The following is a 26,551-nucleotide window of genomic DNA, read 5'->3' as shown; positions in this document are numbered from 1 at the left end:
TTACCATAGTCAGAAAACTTCCTGGTATAAAAACATTAAAGGTGATGTTGACAATAGAATCTCTGGAAATGTTTAATTAGGGTCTTTTGTTCACTAGAGATGGTGGCGGAAAATGGATTTTTAATGGGAAATTTAAACATCTCAGAACCAGCACACAGAACGAGTGTATTCAGAGAAACGTACATTCCCCAAAATTGTACTTTAAGGAAATTTTCTGTTTAATTTCAGATTAAATAGATTTGTTACTTCTACGTTATTTTATTATATATAAGTAATGATTTCAGAAGGAGGAAGAGGAAAGAAGTATATGTACTGCTTTACTGAGATGCCATAATATAGCCTATTTTATTTTTAAATCTTCCATGATCAGATGCTACTTTATACTGATCAGATTGCTCTGTATCTTTTTTAGCAACTCAACAGACCTCTTGTTTGTGCCAAGATTGATCAGACTGAAAGACAGACCAATAAAGGTTCAAAGTGTTGTTTCTATCAATACGAAATGCAGATCTATGGGGCAGTTCCACAGTTCCGTGTGTGATGTTGCAGAGGTTATTTGAAATGTGCTCCTAAAGCCTCCAGTGACCAGAAGAAGGGAAGGAAAAACAAAGCAAACCAATCAAAAGTGAGACTTCATTAGTAAAAACTAGAAACCAAAAATCCCATCCCAATCCTGCGGCCAAGGATGGTGAAAACTCATATGGTATAACACCTTATCACTAGTACAGTGAAAAGTTCCAGTTCAGCTTCTGTTATGTAGTATTTACTTTTCCAATGCTAAGATTTACATTTTGTTGATCACGTGAAAGCAAAGATATGAGTATTTACCTTCGTACTACACCAATAATGACTGTATTTTCTGAGGGTTTCGTTGTTCTGATAGACCTTTAAAGAAAAAGCAAGATCATTTAACCTTTTTCTTTTAAGTTTACATTTCAGAAAACGTGACTTTACAGAATCTCCGCATGGTACTTTTCTTAAAATGTCTCTTTTAAAGGCCTTAACGACAAAACAAAAATCAAATCCTGAGCCTGCTGGACCACTAAGAAAGGAGAATTAGTTTAGCAGTGTCTGAGACTCACACAGAGAATGTAGGTTAAACCTCAAATACTCTCTATGGGAGAACAGCAACAAATCCCCCCTCTGAAACAACATGTAATAGACTTGTTTGAAAGACTGGGTGTCACTCATTTAAGGAGCATTTTACTTTATTTTGGGACAGAATCATAATAAAGTAACAAGGGGAACAGCGCTGATATCTCATCTCAGGCTGACGAAGATCTTATCCAGTTACTTTAGCAAGAAGAGCCTTTGTTCCAGTGCCCCAACCCACCAAACCCCGGGGACGCTGTCTGACCCCATAGACTGGTTTTCAGTCTGGACACGTTCCCAAGGGCTGTTTCACTGGAAAGGCACTGAAATGAGGCACTGCTGCCCGTCTGGGCTCCAAAAAGCAAATCCTTTCCCCCTTTTTGCACAATTTACAGCAGCTCGGGAAGTATTTTTGGAGTCAGTCTGCAACTTTGCTCTTCGTAACAGATTTTTAAATGTTGTAGGTATGGAAACGTGCACACAAAACACAGCCTATTTGGATCTGGAGTTACTCAACGGCGAGTGACATTTCAAAAAATTCAGAACACTTAACGAAGTGAATGTATTCATTAAATTGCTCGGTGGCACCTGCGATCTTTGCAGTTAATTTAATATGTAAACAGGAACAACGTATTTGAAATAAAAAAAACCCAAACCAAACCTAGTACACTATGGGAAGAAAGTTGTAAAATGTGGCTCCACGCCAGGCTGAGCTTCATATATCATAGCACACAACCAAAAACGCTGCAGCTATCAGATGGAAAGCACCGAGGGAACATTATTTGATGCTGCCGGTGGACATCTGTCCAAAAAATACCAACGTTCAATAGATTTTATGAAAGGGTCATATAAAAGCAAAAAAACTTTGATGATGTGTTAACTATCTAGCTGAGCATTAATTACACTGAAATGGCGCTTACCTGCATAATGCTTCTGCATCAAAGTATCTGGAATGTCTATGGTCAATAATGATAATGTCATGGTGTTTATCAAGGAAACATTCTAGTGCCGACTCAGGTGTCCTGGCAATATTACATCGAAACCCAGCTTTCTCACATGCCCAACAGAACCCGTTACTCTGGTTATCTTCTTTGGCAAACACTAAAAGTACCTGGGTTAAAGACAGACAGAGAATCGTTACAAACGAATCATACATACCCAGTAGGTTCTGCGACTTTTGCCTACTGTTGGTTTTGAAAGCCACTTCCAAGGCTTAATCCATTGATTTTAACAGAGTTGCTTTATACAGATTATTGCTTTTAATAATTTTCTGTATACAGAGGTGTTTCAAGTGGATAAAATATTCTGCTAGAATTGTTTATAACCACAAGCTTGGGAAGCGGCGCCCTCACCATTAGCTACGAAGAGAGCTTAGGCAATCCGTTGAGACTGGATACCTACATTTCAGTGTATATGAAATAACAGCAAGACTACTTTTCTTCAATGAAATTGTCTCGCATAAAACTGTTTACCTGGGTTTTATTTCTCTTGCCAGGATAATTAAAAAAAAAGCCATGGTTCACCTCACGTGAATGAATATTTAACGGTGCTTCAACAGCATGGTGAAAAATGTGTTTTCCTTTCAATCTCATCCTAGTTCCATAAAGTACTGCATGTGGCCCACTCTGCAGGGTCTCTGGAAAGAAACTACAGCCAGGCTGGTCAAGATGAATGCACACAAGGCTGTAACCACAAGTGATGCCTCTGCATATGGACTATGAGCCTCTGTGACCCCTATGCAAAGCTTGCCATGGGATTTATATCATGGAAGGAGATTACGGTGGTTAAAATGCACAACTTGAAATCAGATCTATGAGCCAGTATTTGCTCTGTCCTAACTTGCTGTGGAATTGCCAGTAACATAACCTCTCTGAGCCTTTTCAAAATCAATGCAATGCCTACATAAAAGTATGACAAGGCCCAATTCCTTCTAAAATGTACTTAAAATTCTAGAACTGAATATGGCACAGAAGATAAAGTCTACCAAGGAAGACTCTCTCTGATGTGATTGTGCTTTGCATCAAGATAATATTTTGTAGAAGAAAATTTCTTTGGCCTGAAAGAATACACAGAATAGGAGACTATAGATCTACGTTACTGTTGATTTTGTGGATGACTCAGCACACGCAGCTTTTTGGGAAAGATGGATAACTAGAACAGCATTTGGTCTATTGTCCCAAGACACCAATCTTTCAGTAATTTAATCAAACCACACTTGGATATATGCTTTGACCAGACAATAATGTAAAGCATGCGTAACTTGCACCCATCCCACTGCCGTTTATCTTCTGGGTGTTTTTAAGGATTCCAGTGCTGGTTACACTTTGGACCAGGTTAGTGGAATGCCTATCAGTAAATCTTAACATTTCCATGTAGCGCATATTTTTGTAAGAAGGGAGGACTTTGTACTCATTCAGTTTAGATTCCTTTTAGAGCAGCCTGCAAGACTGTTTGCAAAAACATGTCGTAGTTTGGGCTATATATAGTGAAGTTAATTTATAACACTCTTTAAGAACGGAAAAATGGTCTTCAGCAATAGCACAGAAAGTCAGCAGGTCTGAGCTGTAGGACGGACTCTGGCACAAATGTGATGTTGTCTGACTTCTCCCCTCCTATCTGCCAGCTATAAATTGGTATATAAATTGCCAGGATAAATTGGTAGAATTTTAGAGTGGCCTATGACTGGACAAAAGCAATGAAATCATTAATAACAATAAAGGAGGCAGAAATATTTGAGGTATGTTTCCGATTTATACTTGGGGAGCAGCTGGATGAGGCTGTCCCGAGATCTGATGTCTGATGCCATTACTGTCTGTCCTGACAATAGCTCAGGAAGATATTGAACTGCAGTTCTTGAAGACAGACGTTGTCAAATTATCAGGTCCGGATTACTTTAACTCAGGAGCTTTTTAATTACTGACCAAAGAACATTTTGGATTAGTAAAGGTTCAGTATGTCTTGGGATAGAGGAGAGTTTTCAGACAAAGTCCAAAGGAGTCGTGTATCTGCAAACCTCACACCCATCCCAGTCAAAATAAGGGGGCAACTGACATACGACCTTTATTAATAAAAAGATAAAGGAGGATGAATTAATGCCAGTCAAAAATGTGTAACAAAAAACATACTTTGCCAAGATCACTTCATACCTTTTGTGATGATACCGCAGGTTTGGTTGATGTTTTTAACACACCTTGACAGGACATTTGGCTTGGTATCATTTTGATGAGATTCTGATTGAGAATTGACTACCAGTAAAATACAAAACAAGGCACACGCTAAATTGATTACAACCTAACTGATAACAGAAAGAACTACAGATATCTCTATTTTTATGAGCTGAGAGATGTTTGGAGAAAAGAGTTCGGCAGGATTTTTTGGATAACACATGGAATATCATGATAAAAATCAGTTAGGTGGACAATTATAACCTGACAAAAATGCTTCGTGAAGGTCTCCACACCCCAAAAATTCCAGGCATAAATTTCAAGCTAACATCTGTAATGTTTTAGAAATGAAGACTTCCGTTTGAACTGCTGTATTACCTGAAGTTGATCTTGATGAAGTCTCATAGGGCCAAACTGCACATCTGTTACTGGTGCCTAGAAGAAATAAGAAGGGATCTTATTAATATATATATACACCTAGGGAACAATCAAAACCAGCTCTATTAGAGAAGATCATTCTTATTTACTGCTGTCTCACAGATACATTGCTGTCATTATGAGGCTGCTTCTTCATGAGGGTCTTTGTGAATTTATATGATAATCTGCATTAACACAGTTAGAAATCAACAAACTGTTCTTCAAGTTTTTTTATCGTTATTTTAAACATAAAGTAATGGATTAGTCATGAGAGTCTGGTGGACAGATTGTTATTTTTCTGTATCCTGTGTTACTCCAGCTGTTCTACAAAACACGGACATGTTTAAAAATGGTTCCTTTTCAAGTCCCAAAGAGCGTTAAATCTCCGGGAGAAAGGCAAAAATATGTAACTCTGCTTTTAGGATTTCACATTGGTGCTTGATGATGCATTTATTCATGCAACCCCACTCCGAAAACCCTGCAAAACCGCTGTCACACGTGCTTTCTGCATGCCGGCGATTCCTGCATTGGATTCTGTTCAAGTACTGCAGGCAAACAGCTCAGCTCAGGGTGCAAGAACCGAGCTGGGATCCCTCCGCGTGTGTCACTTCAAGCAATGGGGGTCAATGACCACAAGTGCTGTTTGTCACCACTGGTTGTCTTTGATACAATTAATCATTAATCAGTCCTGAACATGAATGACTCTTCAATTGGTATGGGATGGACTTTTTCAAGTAGTTACATAAATACAGAGGGAGATTCCACCGGATAACACAGGTCTGATCCTTTCAGAATTTCCACAAGGCAAACATCTGCACTTCCATGTGCTTAAATGTATTTCTCTTGTCTCAGAAATTAAAACTAAAAAGCAGGAATAACAATGCTCTTCATTCAAAATGGGAAACGGAGTCCCTGGAGCTACACAGACTCTGCAAAGGCAACCGGAGTAAAAGAGCAGAAGTAAATTGTTATTCGCAATGCAGTCAAGACATCTTTGGATTCATATGTACAAAGATCTGCTGAGCACACAGGTGGCATTTTCACATTGTTGTTTTTCAAAGTAAAACCACACTTGAAGATCAGATTTATTGCTTTGCAGCCTAGAATTTTTCCAGTAAGTAATTTTAAAGAATCATCAGCACGTCCCACAGAAAAATCTTTTAGAGTTACACGCTCCATTCTTTCTACGGCCTTATGGCCCCATTGCTTGGCCCTCAGAGTTTCTCATGTGTGATTTTATTTATTTATCATCACTGCAACATTAAATCAGCAAGAAAGATGAGTCAAGGAAAAATGGTCCAGGAGCCAGTGTTTGCCTGTGTTATTTAAGAGCGCCTCTAAAAGCCGATGTTAAAATGACATAGAGGGGGTTCAGATTTACTGTCCGTCATTCCGGATCTGATCGGCTTAATTTAAATACCTTCTAGTCTTTTTTTTTTGGTCTAATTTTGAGACCAAAAATCTCTCTAGAGTGGGAAGAATCAAGCTTCTTTATTCTCCCTTGTGGCCCATCATCCAATTATTTAAAATCTGCATTAGAAAATAGCAAATCCTTTTGCTGATAATGCCCATAGAGAGTCCAGCTCCTCACACCCCATACGTCAGGCCAGCAGAGCCCTTGGACTATCAGTCTCAATCCAAGCGGAATTTTAACGAATCAGATAAACCCAATATTGCCAGTTATTGCTCTTCAGATGCCTCTTTATTTTTTATGGACTGAGCCCGAAAAACACTTTTCTGCCAGAAACCTGTGGCCATTTGTACACTGAAAATACTTGTCTATGCACCATTTAAGCCTAAGTTACAAGGACTGCCCATATGACATAAACTATCTTGTTACACATTAACTTGCTGTCCTGAGTAGAAGAAAAACCCTGGTCTGCATCTCAGCTGGAAAATTCTGGTGAACTCCAGTTAATTCTTAATCCTGTTGAAATCTGCTCAAATAACTTGATTAATCATTTCACCTTTCTGTGTGCTGCTGGGAGCGCCGAGAAGTAACATACTGATTAAATACTGTGTCACAAAACAAGGCTTCAGCAGGGATTAGCAGAAACTCAGCTATCGGTGAACTAAATGAGCTTTAAAAATACCTCTAATGCTGCAATCTTATAACAAAACCAAACCCAGCCGAAGCTTGCACGTATAGCAACCACACAAGCACAACTTCTGCTACATCCTTCCCGAAGTTTCTTTGGCTACTTGAAAAACAAAGACCCAATTTTCAGATATGACCTATGCATGTGAGAGCCCTCCGGGCTGGCACAAACCTGTATGAAAGTGTGTGAGGAGACACAGAGCTAGAAACTAGTTGTAAGTTCCCAGAATTGATCCTGAGAGAGTTGCGTCCCTTACCAAACTGCTGCTGACGCAAACTTCATGAGTAAGTGCCCAGCATAGGTGACAGGGACAAGACCTGAGCTCAGGACACTGAGCATGCTGGTTATGGCCTTCTGAAAATCCTTCCTTGGCCAAACAACCGTAGAGACCAGCCCATAATTTGGATGCAGGGATCAAACCAAGCAGACGGCAGGAGGGTCCTGCTGCAGGTTTTGGACAGCACAGCCCAATGCTCGAACCAGCCCGGGAGCGCAGGCTGATGCGGGCGCTCATGGTCTCCAAGACATCTAGAATAGATGCTAGAATAGTTTGTAACACTAACTGTTCCTCGGGCTTTTGAAAATGCAAATCTTTTTGGCTCATCTGTGCTTGTACAACTTCCACAAGGGCTGCAGCTCAGTGTCTCTGGGTCTGTAATAGCAGGCTGCAGCTCAGCAACTACTTGTTAGCTTTAATTGCAGACAGCAGCTCAGTTACTGCAGCGGCAAGTGTTTACAGCCTCTGCTTGGAGACACAGTGGATAATCAACTCCAGGCTACTTTAAATGCTTACACACAGCCATCGCAGCCATTTTACATTCTCTGACCTGCTGAACTACTGCTGGTAGCACTTATTTTCCCCCAGATTTGCCTTTCTTATTTAAACACTGTGTTTTCAGTACTGTTGAGCCAGCATGCCCCAGGCACAAAGTGAGATCCGTCCCAAGGCAACGGTATTAGCTACACATATGATAAATGTCTTCTACTGGCTGCTGTGTGCAGCTTAATACTCACTAGAAATCATCTGTATGTTGTAGCAGCTAAGTTGCAAACACTGAATTTGCCGTGAGAAATGCTTTGTTTCCATGTCCAGAAAAAAGTGAATGTTTGGTAAATAAAAACAACTGAAATAAACTTTAAAAAGACAGACCCAAGTGACTGTGACTGTCCTGATTAAACTACAACAAACTCGACGATGACTTGATATGACCTGGTAAAGTACTTCTCGCTATGAGTCATTCTTCACATTTCACCAGAACAGAATCTACAGGAATGCTCTGTTCATGGTTGCTGGGTTGTTTTTCTTCTCTTCCTACAGCTAGAAAAACTTTAAATGAACTTGCTCAATGAATAAACGTACAAAGGAAAAAAAGGGTGGAAATAAAGCCAGCTCGATCCACACGCTCCCTGTGGCTGGCATGTGGGACACTTCAAAGCAGCCCACCGGTCTCCTATTTGCTAGAGGTCTCATATCTTGGCTTTCTCCAAAATGACTCTCTTACCAGTTGGAGAGCAAACCTCCTAAAAGGGCAGAGTCAGCCCCCAGAAAACCTCTGGGCTATTAACTCCCATGCAATACTCCTGCTACGGAGGGGCAAATACGGTCCTTCTGGAGGCTGATTTTCTTAAGTCACTTTTGCTGAATGGATTGCAGATGGGAACTGCTGCTTTACAGCTAACATCCAGGGTTAGAAAGCAACGGGGAAATAATCTGTTAGTAGTTTAATGCTAAATAACTGCCTCTTCAGAGAAAGATTTCATCCTCAAGGTTCTGACTCCTTCTAATATAGAACTACAACGATTAGACTCTATCGCTGGTCCTAATGGACTACGGCCAGCAAAATTCATCATTTTATGCCAATCAATATTTTAAGACCTCACAAAAAAAAGTGTTTTATCTAATTTTAAAATATATAGTTAAGTTTTCTACATACACCAGGTACACGATACAAATCAGCATGAGCTGACCCATCACAGCAAGATTTGACCGTCTTGATCATCAAGATGTGCCAAGAACACCAGGATAGTTAACATAAATTGAATTTTGATAATTCTAAGAAAAACAAAGGGATGAATTTCACAAAGAAAAAAACAAATATCCTTTTTCTTAACCTGCTGTTTGAGGCATACATTTATCAGCCCAGAAAATGAAAGCTCAAAGGAACTCATAGATTTATACCATACCTTAAACTTTAACTGTTTCAGGATCTATTAAGAGCAGACCTTGACCGCACAGTTTTGTTACGAACACAACGTTGGCACACGTTAGGTACAATGCTGGCTGAGCAGATCTTCCTAACACACACACACAACCGTTCAGAGCATAAAATTCAGAGCAATTTCACCAAAGAGAACAAGCTGGATTTACTTCAGTGTAAACGAAGTGGGAGTCTGGCCCCATGCAGCTACTTCTTTTGTTGTCTGAAGGCTGCAACAGTTCAAATAAAGAATACGAGGGAACAAATTGTCCAAGGCTTCAACAGATTCAAGGATAAAGGTAAGCCTGGCTCTCAAAGATCCTAAGTCATATGTAGCCAGGTTATTCTTTGCTGAAATACAAAGACAAGAGTTCTGAAGAGCAACTAAAATTTACCAAAACTACTGCTCAATCTAGATGAAGCCTGTTAATTCCAGCCCCTTGGTATTTTTTTCCTATTTCTGTTTCATAAAAGATGTAGACAAATGTCACAGACTCAGTAATTTACATAACACAGCATTCTGACTCAGTGCAATTTGCTTTGATAAAATCTAGCATTCACATTCATCTAAATCAGGTTCCCACTGATGCATCTCTGTCAACAAAACAATACAGATTTAGATCTATATTACAAGGTCTGAAGATCACCTGAGGTTCTGTTCCAGTATCTCCTTCCTCTTATCAATCTTCTGGTTTAAATTGATTCCTAGAAGAATTATCGGCGATGCTCCCACGTTAATGATACAACAGACAGTGTAAGTGATGGGGTAACACACCCTCTGTTTTCTTAATCCATTTCTTTAGTTTTAGTACCTGCACAAACGAGCTCAAGAGCCAAACTCTGGCCTCTGATTCACATCATTAGCAACACAGAATCTGGACAGCTTGCAGTTTTTGTGGGAAGAAAAGCTTTATAGAGTGTAACGAGCTGCCCGAGCTCTCAAGTCAGGCTGGGCCCTGTCAGCCATGACAGCCATCTCTGAGTCCGAGCTCCTGAACGCCTTTACCGCTCCTAAAATCCAGCCCCGCTCCCACTCCTCAGCAAGTTTGGGGCAAATTTTGGGTTAACCCAAGTCTGAAGAAGCCATCCCAAAGATATTTACACCCAGCTGGGCCTGGGACGGCTTCCCTGGTGTACCAGGACACAGAGCAGCCATCCCAGTTTCACCAGGTCTCTCCCAGGCCCAAGGAGGACCCGGCTGATTTTTGGCTACATGTTGGGCTTGCCACACATGCCACCCATTATTATGTATGGTTGTTCGTTTGTATTCTAGGCCTAATTCCCCACTGCATTTCTTCAGTGTTATTCCACTGCAATAAGCAAAGCTAAACTGGAACAGAACTGGAGTAATATTGTTGTGAAATGGGCTCGCTGCCTCCTAGCACACTTCCAACACAACTGAGAACACGCATTTTGTACTGTTTGTAAATTCTCCCCTTATTCATTATAGAAAACTTTTGTTATCGAGCTGCAAAAGCACGGCACTAGCAAAAGTGAATCATTCCATTTTGCTGCAAATAATGAACAATGCTGTTCCAAAATGACTTTTATTATTATTTGTAATTTCGTACGGCCCGGGTGGCCTCTGGCCCAGACAAGTGGCCGCTGTGGTAATGCTGTACAACGGCAGGAACAAAAGCCAGTCAGCATCCCCACCATTGTTTAAGGCCAGAACTTTAACACAGAACGTGCTAATAATTTGAGAGATTTTTTTTAGCTCTTGATAGGTTATTTAAGCAATAAAATAAGTGTCGTGCCTACAAGTTCGCATGCCTGCAGCCCGATTACACAGATTTCAAACACCATTTACGATACGGCTCGGTCACTGCAGAGTTATTGTAGGTTCCTCAAGTAAGCGAAGCAAAGTGACTACGCAAATCTCACACTACGTGCCTCCACAAGAGTTTTCATTTGCAATGAACTGCGTATCAAAAAGGGAAGGAATAAATCAGAGACAAGTCAGGAAAAGAAAGTCATCTTCTCATTAACCCACCCTGACTTTTTCTGTCCAAAGAGAACAAAGTTGAATGGAAATCCGTTCTCACATCGTTAGCTATTCAAATCTAACAAGTTCTATTTGCTGAAGCATCTACCTGATTCAGAGACTCCTTACAGACCTGTATGCTACGCAGAAGTACACAGGGCTTGAAATTTCAGTTATTTGTCTGCTTAGAAGAGAAAAAATGTGAATGATGTGTTCCATAACAGGCCTAGAGGTGTGAATACCCTTAATGGTGGACTGTGACCCATGGTGATAATTTTGCCGAATGCTTTTATGACCAGCCAGCCCTGAACTGAAAATGCTCTAGGCCTTCAGCACCTTAAGATTTGGGATGGCTCAAGGTCTCCATTAGGGTCCCCACTCTCTGATTGAAAGTTCTTCAAGAACAACTCAATTCGGGCCACATATGGACAGACCTTTGTCTGGAGACCGTGAGCTCTCGCCACATCAGATCCCTGGGCTGCTCACTAAACCACAGCCAAATACTTCAGTGTGGTGAAGGCTTTAAAGCATTTGTAGTTATATCTTGCACTAAGAGAAAAACAGCAGCTTGAATGATCTGGCTCGTACTTTAGAAGAATTTTTTAAACCCTATAATAATGGTTTTCTATACATAGGTTGCAGAAAAGGATGCCTTTATCAATGCAAAAAAAACCCTCTAGTATGAACATTTTCAGCTGTTCAAAGTTAAATGTAGTTTTTAAGCATTTATCTTTTTGGAGAGTCCAGCTTAAGGGCAAAACGAATAGAACCAGCAACAGGCAGAAACTTAATTGCTTCAGATAAAAAAAAAAGAGGTCATCTTCAAAGCATTAGCACCTAATTCCATGTCTCATTTGTTTTTGACAAAATTCAAGGGCCAGCTAGAATACCCAGCACTTCAGAGCAAACATCCTCCCAAGTCACGCATCCCTGATAGTCTGGGGTCACTGCAAAGAAGGGTTGTGATTGCCTTTGGGAGACGTTACCTTGCAGGTGGCTGAACAGGTCGTACGGGTGGGTATGACACCGCTCTGGGTTTCAGCAGCTATTCCCCTGTACTCCAGCAGCTCTGAGACCTTTGCGATCAGGACCAGCCACACTCTACCTCACAAAACGCTTTAAAGGCAGCCACCTAAAAACAGTGCATCTAGCAATTCCCAGAAGGCTGAGATGCCTATTTCCTCGCCCTTTTGCCCCTCACCTGACACAAGTCTGGGCCTAGGAGAGCTATAACTGACTCTGGGCACCAACTAACTCCTCATACATCGGTGTCGATACAAAACTTTCAGTGTGCTATCATCTGTTGGCAGGAATAACCTTTGCTCAGACGCTAGCCAAGAAGACAGAGAAGAAATTGGGACTTGAAGTCTTGCAGGTCATCAGTCAAGACAGGTTTGAAACCAGAGCATTAAATATGTTGGGGTTTGCATCACAAATAAATCTGGTCTCTGCTTTACTGATATCTTTGTCTAGCTGAAAAGGAACTTCTCGTTGACCCGCGGCTGCCTCAGGTGTGTGCATTCTGCAGGCACGCTGCAGCTGCCATCCCCGCCTTGAGCAGACGCTTTCATACAAATACTACATTCTTCTGGCCCAGAGGGAAATTCTTGCTGCCTGCACTTTAACAGTTGAACTGCACGGCACTCTGGGAGACTTAAATATGGCACAGTAGTTCTATTGTTTAATATTACTATATTAAAACTGCTTGCTCTCTTGTGATTCTGCAAGATCCTGGAGCGTAGCAATAAGTGCTGATCTGTTTCATATCTATCAGCTAGTTCTCTTTTCTGTTGGCTACCTCTTGCTAGTATTATTTTAGAGATGATTACAGATGCAACAGGCTACAACATGTCTCCATCACTATCAGTTTTGTTTTCTCCTTTATGCACATGAATTGCAGCGGCAGTTTTCCTTGAACCATCTGGATTTGAATAATCAGCTGACTAAAAGGAAATTCCAGCCTATGGGGAAGCTTTCCAATTATTTTCTTTACGTCAAACAAACTCTTTATGCCTTGATCTACCAACACTGCAATGGCCACAAACAGACCAAGGAAGCACAGCACAAAGACAGCATAAACCAGTCGGTGGATCTGCTAGGACTCCTAAAAGAAATGGTTTATCCTAAGCCGTCCATCTGCTAAGGAACAAACCTGCTTTTTCTTTTGTCCAACACATCCTGTGCCCACCTGAAGCAAGAACAAAGCAGCCTGTGCTCCATCGGGTACCCTGCCCGGGAACCGCTCTCAAGGACAGTAAAGATGCCATCGCCGAGGTGCAATTACGCTGGCAGAATAAACGCCAAGTCGGTGGGACAGAGGCCGGTAAAATGAAAGAGAAACATTTAATATTGATAATAAACATTTCAGCAATTTTGGTTACTGAATACAGGTTTACCAGATTGAGTGCAACTGTCTACTGATATTTGAGAAAACCAAAAGAGAAGTTCTTGGCTCTCAAACCTTTTCTAAATAGAGAACTGTCTCCAATAAATGGATGAAGATTTGAGACTGTTAGATGCCTTTGTAAAAAATATGAGGAAATTCACAGTAGTGCCTCCTTTTCTCAGTCTAAGGTTTAGCTGTAATTTTGCTTGTTCACAGCAATGACCAATCCAAGAGGTTAACTCCAGCTTTTATCATAAGGAGGAAACCAGATAAACAAGACACAAGAGTGCTGAGGATCCCTTCTTTCTTTTGACCACTAGAAACCTGACTATCTGAGGGGATGAGTGACTGATTTCCTCTAATACAGATGTCTCTTCATCTCTGAGGACCTACAGGGTAGTTTGAAAGCTGACACTGGTTTTCTGTGTGAGGCTGGTTCAGTAACACGCGGTGCTTCTGCCAGCCCGCACGGCTTGTTAAATATTACACACTTGGTAGATGGGATCACTCTTTTTTTCCCTAAAGTACAGTAGAACCTTTTTACAGTTATGCCGATCCCCCTAAACTCTGCATGTCTAGAGTAAAGTGAGGTTTTCATTATAATTAAAATTGCAATTAAGTAGAATTTGAGGCAGCAAAGCAACTTTCCGTTCTAGTTCTCTTGTAAACCGAATTTCGCTCTATGTGGATTTGTGGTAGGAACACTCCGTTTTATTTAACTTAAAAATCTCTATTAAAAAATTAACTATACTATATATCTTTGATACAAAGCAATCTCTGCACGTTCTGCCTATTGAATAGCATTTCCTTTACAAAAGAATTGCTGGATATACCAAAGACGACACTGCTGCTTTAAAACTAATTATTATAGAGTCTGACTTTCTGTTTAGAAATGCATAAGCAACCAATATGTTACCACTTCCTAGTAAAGTTTCACGGGACTAAAGCTGCATTAATAAGGTCACAGCAGCGCAATCTCCAAGGAGGCAGCTCCTATTTAATAAACAACCCATCAGCATAAAAGCCCATCACTCTGCCACCATCGTCCTTAACTGGGAAGCAAATTCAGTTGGGTATCAAATATCCACTTAAGATGAGGTCCTGCCCACCGCAAAGTTCATTGACATTGGTACCGTCCAGATATACCCCAGGTACAATGTTTATATTTCGCAAAGTACATGGGCCATAACTATGCAGATAATAATCTATAGATGTTGAGTAGCCTCATATAAATTCTATCTCTATTCAACCTTGAGATTTCCAGGAAAGAGAGACCTGATCTGGAGATAGCTGCATCAGATACCTTTATCAGTTACACGACAGCAGTGACACTTCCACAGCCTTGCTGCAGTTGCAAAGTTTGAGGGAAAGATCTGTAACACGCAGGAGTAAGAACACGGAGCGAGAAGATGCAAAACACAGAAGCGTGAGGAGTCGGAGCTGTTCTGTCACATGCCACCGAGCTCCACAATACAGCACTTGCGCAGCGACATCCGCGTTTCACCTGCATAACCATGAAGAATTAGGAGTGTATGAAAGAAAGGGGCTCCACTTAGTAATTAGACAATGAGATGGTGTCAGCCTATGCAAAAACAAAACAAAACCCCCGACTGATTACTTGCAAGGCATCCATCCAAAACCAGTCTCCCTTGAGATAAAAACTCTGGCATCTGCCAACATGGACGCTCGATTAATCTCTTTTGCAACTGTCCAACATATTTTTCTACCCTGAACGTTTTTGCGTTCTCACTCTGCTGTTTGTTTCTAAGAAAGGATGCGAAGGGCCCGGGTCTGCTGCTGCGGGCGCGAAAGCTTTAAGCCCAACAACAAACACGAGAAGAGAGACATTAAGGTCCTGTCTGGCGACACCATTAATAAGTTCACAGTCACCATTTCCTTCTTCCTCCCCTGCACTAAGTGTTGCTTCCCAGACAGTGATCCAGACTCCTGATAGCTCCGGCAGGGAGCTTTTACCAGAAATTCGAGCAGGAAATGTTAATTCACAAGCCTCGGTGTCCTCCCTCAGGGAAGAGAGATGGATCTGCACAACCAAACCGCGGGGACCCCGGGCTCCTCGGACCTGCCCGCGGCACACGGGAGCGAACCCTCCGCCTCTAGCAAAGCTGAGCAAAAAACCAGCTGTACTCATTTATTTTCTTTAGCCTTTTCCCCCCAAGCAATGAAATACTAGAGGAATGTCCAAAGCAAACAGAAAAATTCTATTAATGAAATATCCGATTTAGTACAGCTTCATGGCGTAACTCTGAGCTCAGCCTGATTTCCAGCACACAAAACCAAGCTGGGAAGCTGCGGGACTAGAATAAACCAGAACTACTGCTTTGTGTAAAAATTTGACTGTGTTTCTAGAAACCAGTTTAATGGTAAACACTGTGAAACAGTAACTATAACACATGGATCACAAATAAATCAGATATCAGCAATAAATAGTTTTCTAGTAGAAGGTGTAAAGTCTCATGCAACAGAAAGGAAAAGCCAGACTCACTTCATGAACAGTTCCAATACAGCTACAGTAAAACTACTTGAAAAAATAAACTATAAACTCATTGAAAAATGATGTAGATCAGACTCTTGGAAAGTTTTATTACTCAGATGGTTCATCTGATTTCTTTTTCTTCCTCTATGAACTTTGAACCTAAGGCTGTAATGACTTACTGCAGATGCAGGAGAGAACAGTGTTCTTGATTAGGAAAGCTTTTATCAATCACGGGAAGTTTCATCTGACTTGGTTTATGTGTTCGCGTGTTCCTTTGAGCCAGGACAAATGTTCTTGCTGCATTCATATTTGTGTGGTTAGCAGATTTTTCTGCATCTCTTTTGTCCTTATCCTCCTGAGACAAAACAAATGGTGTGCTGCTAAATGTTGAATTTGCAGTTTTAGTCCTGCGTCGCAAGAGGAATATATTTTGACTAACTGCAGGAATCACTAACATGCACAGTCTAGGCAGCTACCGCGGAATACCAAAGCTTTACATTTTTTTCCTTCACTGCTTAATTTGAACCAACATATCATACACTGGATGACTTCAGGATATACTATGAGGTGTATAACTTAAGCCAGTTATATTTTGTAATCCGATTTTGCTAAGAACGTTCATATGTATTCCAATAAAACAAACCTTCTGTGAAACAGCAGGGAAATATTAGAGGTGGCATCAAACCACTACTCCACTAGACATCAATTACTCACAGTACGTTCCCCACAAAACAGAGTAACAAAACTCGCAGGCCACAATACAAGGTTGTACCCAGAAATACTTTCCAGATGAAGCAAGTAAGATTTGCAGCGGTTTAGAGACACAATCAACAATTTCCTGCTGTTGGGAGAGAGATTATCGAGCGCTTTGGTGCATGATTCTGTCTCCTTGCACATCTCCTTTGGCGAGGTCGGCGAGCAATGAAAGCTAAAAGGACACTTGTACAAACGTAGGGTCCATCACTGCTCCGTGTCCTCCCTCCTCTGTGCCGCTGAACACCGAATAGCTGATCACTCGTTAATTATTGTGTCAGACAAATCTAACAAATACATTACCTACCAAGTGTGTGTGATATTGCTGCTTCATGCCCCTTCTTTATGCTTAAATAATACAACCCTGCCATTGCTACCCAGGTACTCTTTGGAAGTAAAGCATGGCTTGTTTGAACCATAAATACTACTTAATGCATTTCAGAACGATTTATTTTTTAATAAGAGAAACATGACTATGTTGGGAATAATGTTTTGCTGACATGGTAAACATGGAACTGTGGGTGTCTTTACTCATATCCCACATACTAAATTTCTGCTTCAAACAGAGTTGTAAGACAGAATTTCATAGTGTTTATGATAACCTAATAGCTTAGCTGATGATTTTGCTTTGCAATTCTCCTTTGTATTTTTAGCTTATTCTATTTTTTTGTTAATCTGCACGGTATATAGAATTACCAGGACTACCACCTATCTGCCTTGCTGTTTCTTCTAGAATAGGATGAATCTGTTTGCTCTGCCAGTCAAGAAAATCACCACTTCCACCAAGTTCAACTTTGGCTATTTAGGTACAGCCTTTACAAGCAGCACTAAGCAAATTAGTGTTTCTCACGTAAGATGTTTTCCAGAGTCTGCAGCAAGAAACACTGCCTGATAAGTACATTTCATTTCATTTCACCCTCTGTCCTGTCACCTAACACAGCACCGAGCAACTGCAGCCTCAGGCTGATTATCTGAGCAGTCCAGGAGTCAGAGGCAAACATCTGGAATGTATCTGTTAGAAATCACATCTTTCCAGGAGTTTTAGCTTGCACCTGTACTTATAAATCTCCACGAAGGCAAGTTATGAATAAGTGTCACGAGCAGCAGGAGGCAGGAGGCTCTGATTTTGAGCCCTTTGGCTCAACTGCTGTCAAGGGCCCCAGGAAGGATGTGGGTACAGAGATGCCCCAGAGGCACAGTTTGCTCAGAGCTCTCCTGGTCCACTGGAGGATAAGGAATACGCTGTATTAGGCCTCCTGGGGCCCACGGTGCTGTTGGCGCACACGTCCGGCCAGCTCTGCAGAGCAGGTTGGGTGGCAGAACCTGCTCTCTTGGTCCCTTCTCCCTGGGAAACTACAGCGGGTCTGTGGAATCCTTGTCAGAGAGTAGGGGAATAGAGATCAGCCTTGAAGATATTAACGTTTAGCCTTGAAAAGGATGGGAGTAAAGGAGTATCCGGAGATATTAAGTTGTACTCGTGCGAGAGAAGGGAGTAGAAGAGTAACATGGATGATAGCAAAATTAGCCCATGAGATGTTACTGATGTAACTTGTAAACAATAGTGAAGAGACACATGAATTGGTAGAACTGTATAAAAACGCACTTGTAGCAAAAAATGGCATCTAGTACTTTCATCCTGGAAGAACTCAGTCCATGTCATTTGTCTGTCTCAACCGTGACACCTCTCCTCTAACCCAGGCACCTGCGAGTTTCATCCAGCTTTACCACTGGGGAACCAGAGTCCCCCAGGGTTATTTTTGTTGTCTGTAACACCACGAATGGCTCAGACTTCAGGACAAGCTGTGAAGGGGAATGGGAAAGAGGAGAGGAGGAATTGAAGAGGACAGTACTGCAAACACAGCAGTGATGAGGGAGGCAGAGGCCAAAAGAATCAAACAACACCGCTGTTATCCGACTGGAGGGCACAAAGGTACAGGATGAACCTCTGACAATATGCAGAGGTGGGGACAGAGAATACATAGAGAGGAAGAGGGCAGGGGAGAAACAAAGAGAGAGAAGCCGCTGCCAATTGTTTGGCTGCAGCGTTACCTCTGCCTGGGCACCGAGCTCATTGTCTGCAGCGGCTCCTTTCCTGCTGCTTTCCTGAGCCTCCCCCAGCACAGACAGCGCTCGTTCCAAATCGGAAGGTGACTGATGCGGGTCCTGTGCTACGGGCAGGTCTGCGCCGGGGACTACATCAACGGCTTCATTTTTGTGCAGAGTGCAAGGTTTACACTGCAAGGGTTTAACTGGAATATTGTGTCCAGTTGTGGCCCCTCAGTTCCAGTAGGACAGGGAACTGCTGCAGAGAGTCCAGCGCAGGGCAACAAAGATGCTGAAGGGAGTGGAGCATCTCCCGTGTGAGGAAAGGCTGAGGGAGCTGGGGCTCTGGAGCTGGACAAGAGGAGACTGAGGGGTGACTCATTAATGTTTGTAAATATCTAAAGGGTGAGTGTCAGGAGGATGGAGCCAGGCTCTTCTCGGTGACAGCCAGTGATAGGACAAGGGGTAATGGGATCAAGCTGGAACACAAGAGGTTCCACTTAAATTTGAGAAGAACCTTCTTCCCGGTGAGGGTGGCAGAGCCTGGCCCAGGCTGCCCAGGGGGTTGTGGAGTCTCCTTCTGTGCAGACATTCCAACCCGCCTGGACACCTTCCTGTGTAACCTCATCTGGGTGTTCCTGCTCCATGGGGAGATTGCACTGGATGAGCTTTCCAGGGCCCTTCCAATCCCAAACATACTGTGATACTGTAACTGACTGAAGTACAAGCTGACCACATCTTAGCCAATTTGGCAGCCTGTCTCAGAGAATGTTCGTATTTAGGGATTGGTATGTTCTTAAGGAGACAATCCCATTGCAAATGCAACCAAACACCTGGAGATGCAAAGCAAATTCACACATGCACCAACGGCTGGCTACTGCATGCAGTTCATTTCTCTATATACTGACTGTGGGCCCTATTAGGGATGCAGGATGCTGGAAGAACAGGAACTCTGTATTGGAAAGAACTCATTATATTCCTTCCCGACCATAAAGGAAGATACTCTGAGGGAAAAAGCACTTTTGTTTCTGCACAGACCCAAACATGGAGTCAGAAAAGACAAAGAGAACCCAGCATTTCAATGAGCCCAGATGCTCCAAGCTCAGAACCTCACACTCAGACTGCTTCCAGTGACTGAAAACACGACCGAGATAGTGCAGCAAAACGTAACGTAGTAGGGAAATACACCAGGCAAAATGTTCTGGCCATACCTTCAGAAAATCAAGCAAACTCAATGTCCTCCATGGAGGGCAGTTCCTACATCCACCTCCAGCACAGCCTGTTGTGCTGCCTCTCATCAGATGTCCCCGACTTTTTCATGGTGGGTGGGTTTTTTTCTGTGTTTGTGGGGTTTTTTTGTTTTTGTTTTGTGGTTTTCTGTTTGGTTTTTTTTGTTTGTTTGTTGTGGTTGTTTGTTTGCTTGCTTGTTTTTTTGGGGGATGGCGGTGTGGTTTTTCGTTTGGTTTGGGTTTTATACATAAAGGGCCTTAGAAGATTCCTTACAAGAACCGCTTTCATGATCCGCTGCTCTTTGCCAAAGACACGAGCTCTGCGGAGAAAGGAAAAACAGGATCTGGAGACGCAGTAGCGCTAAAGCTGGGGAGAACCATTTGGAGCAGGACAGACCTACAGACGAGACAGGGAAGCACAAGACGCAGGTACCATAAGGCACACAGTGCGCCCCATTTTTACAGAGGTTGTTTCTTTTGTTCAGTAGGTGCTTCCCCTTGCTATGGATGGCGGGAGGCTAATATGATGATGTTAGTATTATCAACTAAAGCTGCCTCAAGCTTTGTCTGGAAGAACCATTGAGCTAAGGGCTGCGCTGCTCATCACCGGTTCTCCTCCAAGTGGAATTTAATAACCCTGTGGCACGGCCGAAAAACCAAGCAAACCAAACCATAAGGGGATCAGACCCCTGGCAGAGATTCAATACGCCTGATCTCAGCAACCAGACTAACTTGTAATGAACTTCTGATGAATTCGTCGTCCCCATGCCTGCACCATTACAGCACCAGAAGCTTCGCAGCGCGCAGCTTGCAACATGTTTTTCAATGCATGGATGGAGGTGTTTTCACATACGCACCATACAGCACCGCATTTTAAACTATTTCAGGCTGCTTCAGGAAGCTACTAATGGAATTCTGCAAGAAATCACACTCGTGGGAAAAAAAAAAAAAACACAACTTGAAACAAATGCAAGGTTTTATCACCGCTCGGTATTTAAACTGTCAGCTTTATCCTTCTGGTAAGTAGGCAGCTCTAGTTCACAACTGAACACCTACTTTATTTATTTAGCTATGCTGCGTTTAAGCTTACATCCTGTCTGCTGGGTGCATCCGGCTCCACAGATCTCCATGCGGCAAAGCTTTAGCATGAGGTGGGGGAGCTACTTTCCACAAGCCAAAAAACAGGAAATTCGATGACATTGTTCAGTGAGCAGACGTCAGCAGAGAGTGATACAAAAGAGTAAACAGCTTCCTAGCAGCAGCAGACAAATGGGCCGGAACTACTGGAATCCTGTGATGTCTGGCGCGTTTTGCATGAAAATGACTGTCTCAATGAAACGGGGATTGATCTTTGGCTAGTGCAGATTGGAGCTGCTCCCTGGAAATCTAGGAATACACCGGTTCGGTCTGCTTAAAAGATCTGGCTCCAAGTCTTTACCTTTGTGATCCCCAAAACGTCATTTTTTGAGAATTCATGTTGTTGATATTCTAAATAGTAAAAAAAAAAAAATCTCATTATTTTAAAACATGCAAAAAGATGATTTGAATAAAAAGGATAAATTCCAGCGAGTGTATGAAAGGCAGGGTCAGAAATGAAGGTGCCGCTTCATCACGATCACACTACCATCAATCTTACACATATATATAATGTATGTATACATATATAATATTCATGTTACAATACTTTGATATGAAGGAAGCTCAGCACTCTGCTGGTGGAACCAAACAGTAGGGGTGACATCTCCTTTAGGGATTTCAGTGTTTGCTTTGTGGAACCTGCCCTCAGTTTTTCCAGCTATGGGCAAATGGCAAATATGATCCAAAAAAAATAACCTCTCAGCCCGACATACAATGACTCAAAGTCAAGTTAGAGCAGGCAGAAAGAAAACATAGGGGAGGACATTTGTGCTCTGAATGTCATTCTGCCCATCTCTGTCCAATTTGAAGACCTCTTATCTGCAAGATGTAGTATTTGATCATTGACCACAAGTATAGAGCTTCACTATTGCATCCTAATCAAATGGTATCCTGTGAAAAACTCTTCCCTACTTGTAAAGAGACCACTGAGGCAATATCATTTTTCAGGTCCCTTATATTGCCTTTTGAGCTATCCCTTTCAAAGGGATGTACAGAATTAAGTGCTATTTTTCAGCTCTGAAACTCTTGACAAACAGTCAGACCAGGGCCTTGCTGGGGTTCTATGATCCGGGAATATCTGGCAACCTTACAGAAAATACACCGGGGGGTGCAATTCAGTAGGTAGAACCACAGGACACCCCTCTCACCCAGGGATCCCTCCCAACTATCATCTAAGCAGAACGGCCTTCTAAGATGAAAATTAGCAGCTAAATTTAGAGCTGTCCATGAGACTGCCCCGCTCCCAGTACCAGAGCGAGGGAACAACAGGAAAGAGCCAGATGCTTCTCAGCTCTCCTTGCCAAATTCTGCTCTCCTCGGAGACAAAAAATGTAGTATGTAATCCCGGGGAGGAAGACACACCAATAACCATGTCAACGCTGCAGTCGAATGACAAGGCAAGGGCCAGATCTCTAGTGACACGAGCAGACCGTGTTCTTCCTAAACACTGGCAAGTGGGTGGAAGATGGCAAATGGTTAGGCAAAAATAAATAAAAACACATGCCCAAAGAGCAACGGATGCTGATAAAAGCAGTAGGTCTATAACAAACCAAAAACCTCCTTCTCATTCCTCATCCTGTCTACATGAGAATTTTCCTGGTTTCAGTTAATTTGTCGTTTCAGCGGAGTACGAATTTGCACCCGTTCTGTCGTTCTTCCCCAGCTCCTCAGTTTGAATGTAAGAAATAAGGGCTTAGAAAACAAGCTCCTCTCTGAAACTCATCATTCTCAATCCTTTAGCTTTAGCTACTCAAAGTTAAAAATATATGCATCACTAGCAAAAACCTCCAAGAATAGGCAAATCAATCTGGAAGAACTCCAAAGTATTTATCAGAGAATGATATTCACCTGGGTGCGCCAGCAATGTCAAGAAGTTAATCTTGTAGAAGACAGGTCTTCTGCAAAACCCACATGGCTTCTGGATGGAAATATTATTTGAGATCAACTCCCATTCCAAATTTCCATTCCACTAAGGTCTATGGCTAAGAGAAGGATGGGGAAGGACCTCGCTGTGACCTGCAGCAGTGATGATGACACGACCCGAGAGGAGATACATGACCACACAAGTCTGTCATCTCCACGGCACGCTTATTTAGGGCCTTCCATTGTTCAGTTCTGATTTATATCAATAGAGGTGAACGTGGTGACCCAAGGCAGCCAGCACATGGTTTTAAATATAAATGAAACTCTGGAATCCTATTGTGTGCAAGAAAAGCGGTGAGGACGGCATAGGAAGGGTGGGTGGCTGTGCTGAGCAATCTGCACCTCTTCTGGCCAACAGGACCATAAATTCTGCAGGATTTCCCTCTCCTTCCCAATGGCTTGAGGCCCCAGGCTAGCAGGGGCCTTAAAGCACCTGATTAAAAGCACCTTTTAATCAGATTAAATGAATAATAAAAACCTAAGCCTAGTTTTACTGGGAGGTTAACCTGGAGACCACTAGCTACGGTATTTCCTATATTTTACACCTATTTTGGGTCACTTTACGTTACATTAGCAAATGGACTAAACTGAAGTGTTTTCCAATATAAAAAGAGGGCTTGTCAGGAGAAATGACAGCACCTACCATTCGCCCATCCACAAAGGGGAATGTGTTTCTTACGGGATCGCTGCACAGTGCTCAGCTTTGTTTCTGTCGAGATTTTGACATATGGCTGAAGTTAGACCTTAAATTAGAATATTCCTCTTTGAATTGAGAAATGATCTTTCTGTGCAAATGAATAGTGTATTCAGTGCGAATAAAGCTTCTGCTATTGCACAGTTCATCTTATCTACTGATGTCATTTCCTTCGTTGCTTCTGTAATATTAATAATCGCCATATAGCCAAAGAGGTCATATACTAGGAATGTATGCTTTAAAATTCTTCAACATCGCAGAAGAGTTTGAACAAAAAAATCTATGTTTCTGGCTGGATGAACACACTGAATGACTTACAAGGAGATGACATTACATCATTGAAAGGTGGGGATAAAGAAACCTGTCTACTGAGGGGAAAAAACTCTGAACTGCAAGAGAAATGCAAGAGTCCAACGTAGAAAAGAAAATCGCTAGTGAACAGGGAACCTTTAATAAGCAAGAAGGGGTCATAAACAAAGTAAGCATGCAGCAAAATTGATGTTTTTAAAGAGACTGGTATGTTGTAAGGCAGGGCAACCAAGATGCTGAAGGGAGTGGAGCATCTCCTGTGTGAGGAAAGGCTGAGGGAGCTGGGGCTCTGGAGCTGGACAAGAGGAGGCTGAGGGGGGACTCATTCATGTTTACAGATATCTAAAAGGTGAGTGTCAGGAGGATGGAGCCAGGCTCTTCTCAGTGACAACCAGTGATAGGACAAGGGGTAATGGGTTCAAACTGGAACACAAGAGGTTCCACTTGAATTTGAGAAGAAACTTCTTCCCGGTGAGGGTGGCAGAGCCTGGCCCAGGCTGCCCAGGGGGGTTGTGGAGTCTCCTTCTCTGCAGACATTCCAACCCGCCTGGACACCTTCCTGTGTAACCTCATCTGGGTGTTCCTGCTCCATGGGGGGATTGCACTGGATGAGCTTTCCAGGGCCCTTCCAACCCCTGACACTCTGTGGTTCTGTGATTCTGTAACTGTCTGGTATGAACTTCTCAGAACATCTCAGACTAGAAAGCTGCGGTATCATTTTTGCGCTGAGTGCTCTGCTTGGTGGGACTGCGGCTACCTCCAGGGGTTATCACAGAATCATAGAATATGAAGCAGCTCTTTGCGCATAAATGGGAATAAAAATGAATCTCTACCACATATGTTGAGGGAAATAGAGGCCCAGGTCCACCCTGCCTCGTCTCAGTCTCATAACCAAGATGCCAGCACTAAAGAGCTGGAGATCCTGGTCGCCTCTCTAACTCCTGGGCAAATGCAGGGGGATTTGGGAGATCTGCCCCTTCCAAATGACCTCACAAGTATCTTGGTGGGGTTTTGTTACTTCGGGGTGAATACAGGTCTATGACATACACTCTACTCTTTTATGTATTGGAAATCATTCTTTTAAGTATTTCAGAGCATGGAAATACTGTTCTGGAAGAGATCCAAATACCGATTTGCCAGGGTCTTTAAACTAAATAATTTTGGATAGGATTTTCTTCCTTGTAGTACTTCAGCTTTACGCTCTCCCTAGAATTCTTCCTTTGTTTCCTTCACTTGTAAGTACCAATGTTGCCAGCTCTAGAATCTCTTCAAGGGATCTCAAAATAGTTGATCAAATCTCAAGCTTAGTGCAATTTTTTTGGTCTGGAATAGTGATTTTTACTGCTGGTGATACCGCAGCAGTGCAGCAGAAACAGGTCCCAGCCTCTGCAGGACTTTGGTCTGAGCAAGAAAGGCATTAAGTGCGAAGCAAAACAAGGCGAAAGGGCAAGGATTAAGTCTGATTAAGTCTTGTGCACAAACTCAGACCCTCGGTCAATATTCAGACAGCTGTCTCCAGCACCCGGATCCCAAATACGGGACTGCCGCTTCTGAAAGGAGACATGCAAGAGGAAAAACGGCATTTGGGTTATCACACATCTAACAGACAGGAGTAACTTGGGCTGCCATCTATCACACACAACGGCCAAAGCCGGGAAGAGCTGGTTCCACTGGGTGACCTCGGAAACAGGTAAACCGGGACAAAACGGAGCCAGAGATGACAGGGCAAAGAAGTCAGTCAATAATTTATACTACAAGAAAAGCTCACGCTTTCAGAGGGCAGAACATCAAATCAGACAGCTGGAAGGCATCTGCAGAGGTTATCTAGAGCATCCTCTATCCCAAGGCAGGATTAATGCAGTTATGTCACCCCTAACACACATTTTCCTAAGCTCGTCAAGCCCCACGGCTGCCTCAGCCACCTACTGAATTGCTGCACTGTCCTCTCTGTTGGGAGCATTTCCCAACTCATCAAACTTCAATATTCTCTATAATTAAGGCTCAATATAATATTTCTTGCCCTATTCACCATGGAAATGAAAAATTTATTATCCCTCCCATTACTATTTATTTATTATTATTATTTATTATCCCTCCCATTCTGCAGCAGCCTTTCCCAGATTTAAAGGCTGGCTACTCTGCAGAATTAAAGGACTTAATATTTTCCTTGAAGTCAAAGAATTTTAAAACAATTTTTTAAAACCAACACACACACGAAAAGTTGTAAACACTTATGGGAGCTGTACACGCTGCAACTTGTGAGCAATCGCTCAAAATAGCTTGAGCACAACTAATGGGGGGGATTGCAGAGGGACACAGAAAGTGCATCTGGATATGACAATCCTTATTCCTTGGATCCCCATTTCTAGGAAATGCCTAGACAGAGTACAACACTTACTTCCATGGAAATTATCACGTTGAAAACCAAGGCCCTGCATCTCCACTAAGAAAGGACTGTGCCCAAGCCAACACACAATCATATCTCATTAAAATCAAGATAATTTTAAGTTAAGCTTGAGCTTAAGTGCTTGCTGAATCACAGCGTGGTGTTATACACAAGGAAGTTTGTGATACACATTCATTTTCAATCAGACAACTGAGACATGACAGGAATTACATCTTGCTCTTA

At 42.4% G+C, this 26,551-nt stretch overlaps 1 protein-coding gene across 1 annotated transcript in view; it reads right to left on the bottom strand.

Moving 5' to 3' along the window:
• PDE8A (phosphodiesterase 8A) overlaps window positions 1-26,551 on the bottom strand; it is a gene marked incomplete at both ends in the record, with an annotated part of 114,389 nt that overhangs the window by 30,769 nt on the left and 57,069 nt on the right. The window contains 3 exons of the mRNA XM_080351348.1: window positions 829-885; window positions 2,013-2,203; window positions 4,635-4,691. Coding sequence (XP_080207474.1) covers window positions 829-885; window positions 2,013-2,203; window positions 4,635-4,691 — 305 coding nt within the window. The remainder of the gene's footprint in view (window positions 1-828; window positions 886-2,012; window positions 2,204-4,634; window positions 4,692-26,551) is intronic.

The sequence above is a fragment of the Nesoenas mayeri genome (assembly GCF_963082525.1).
Source record: "Nesoenas mayeri genome assembly, chromosome: 11".
Taxonomy (NCBI): Eukaryota; Metazoa; Chordata; class Aves; order Columbiformes; family Columbidae; genus Nesoenas; species Nesoenas mayeri.
Note: the sequence above shows the minus strand (reverse complement) of the source record. Positions and strands in the feature narration are given on the sequence as shown.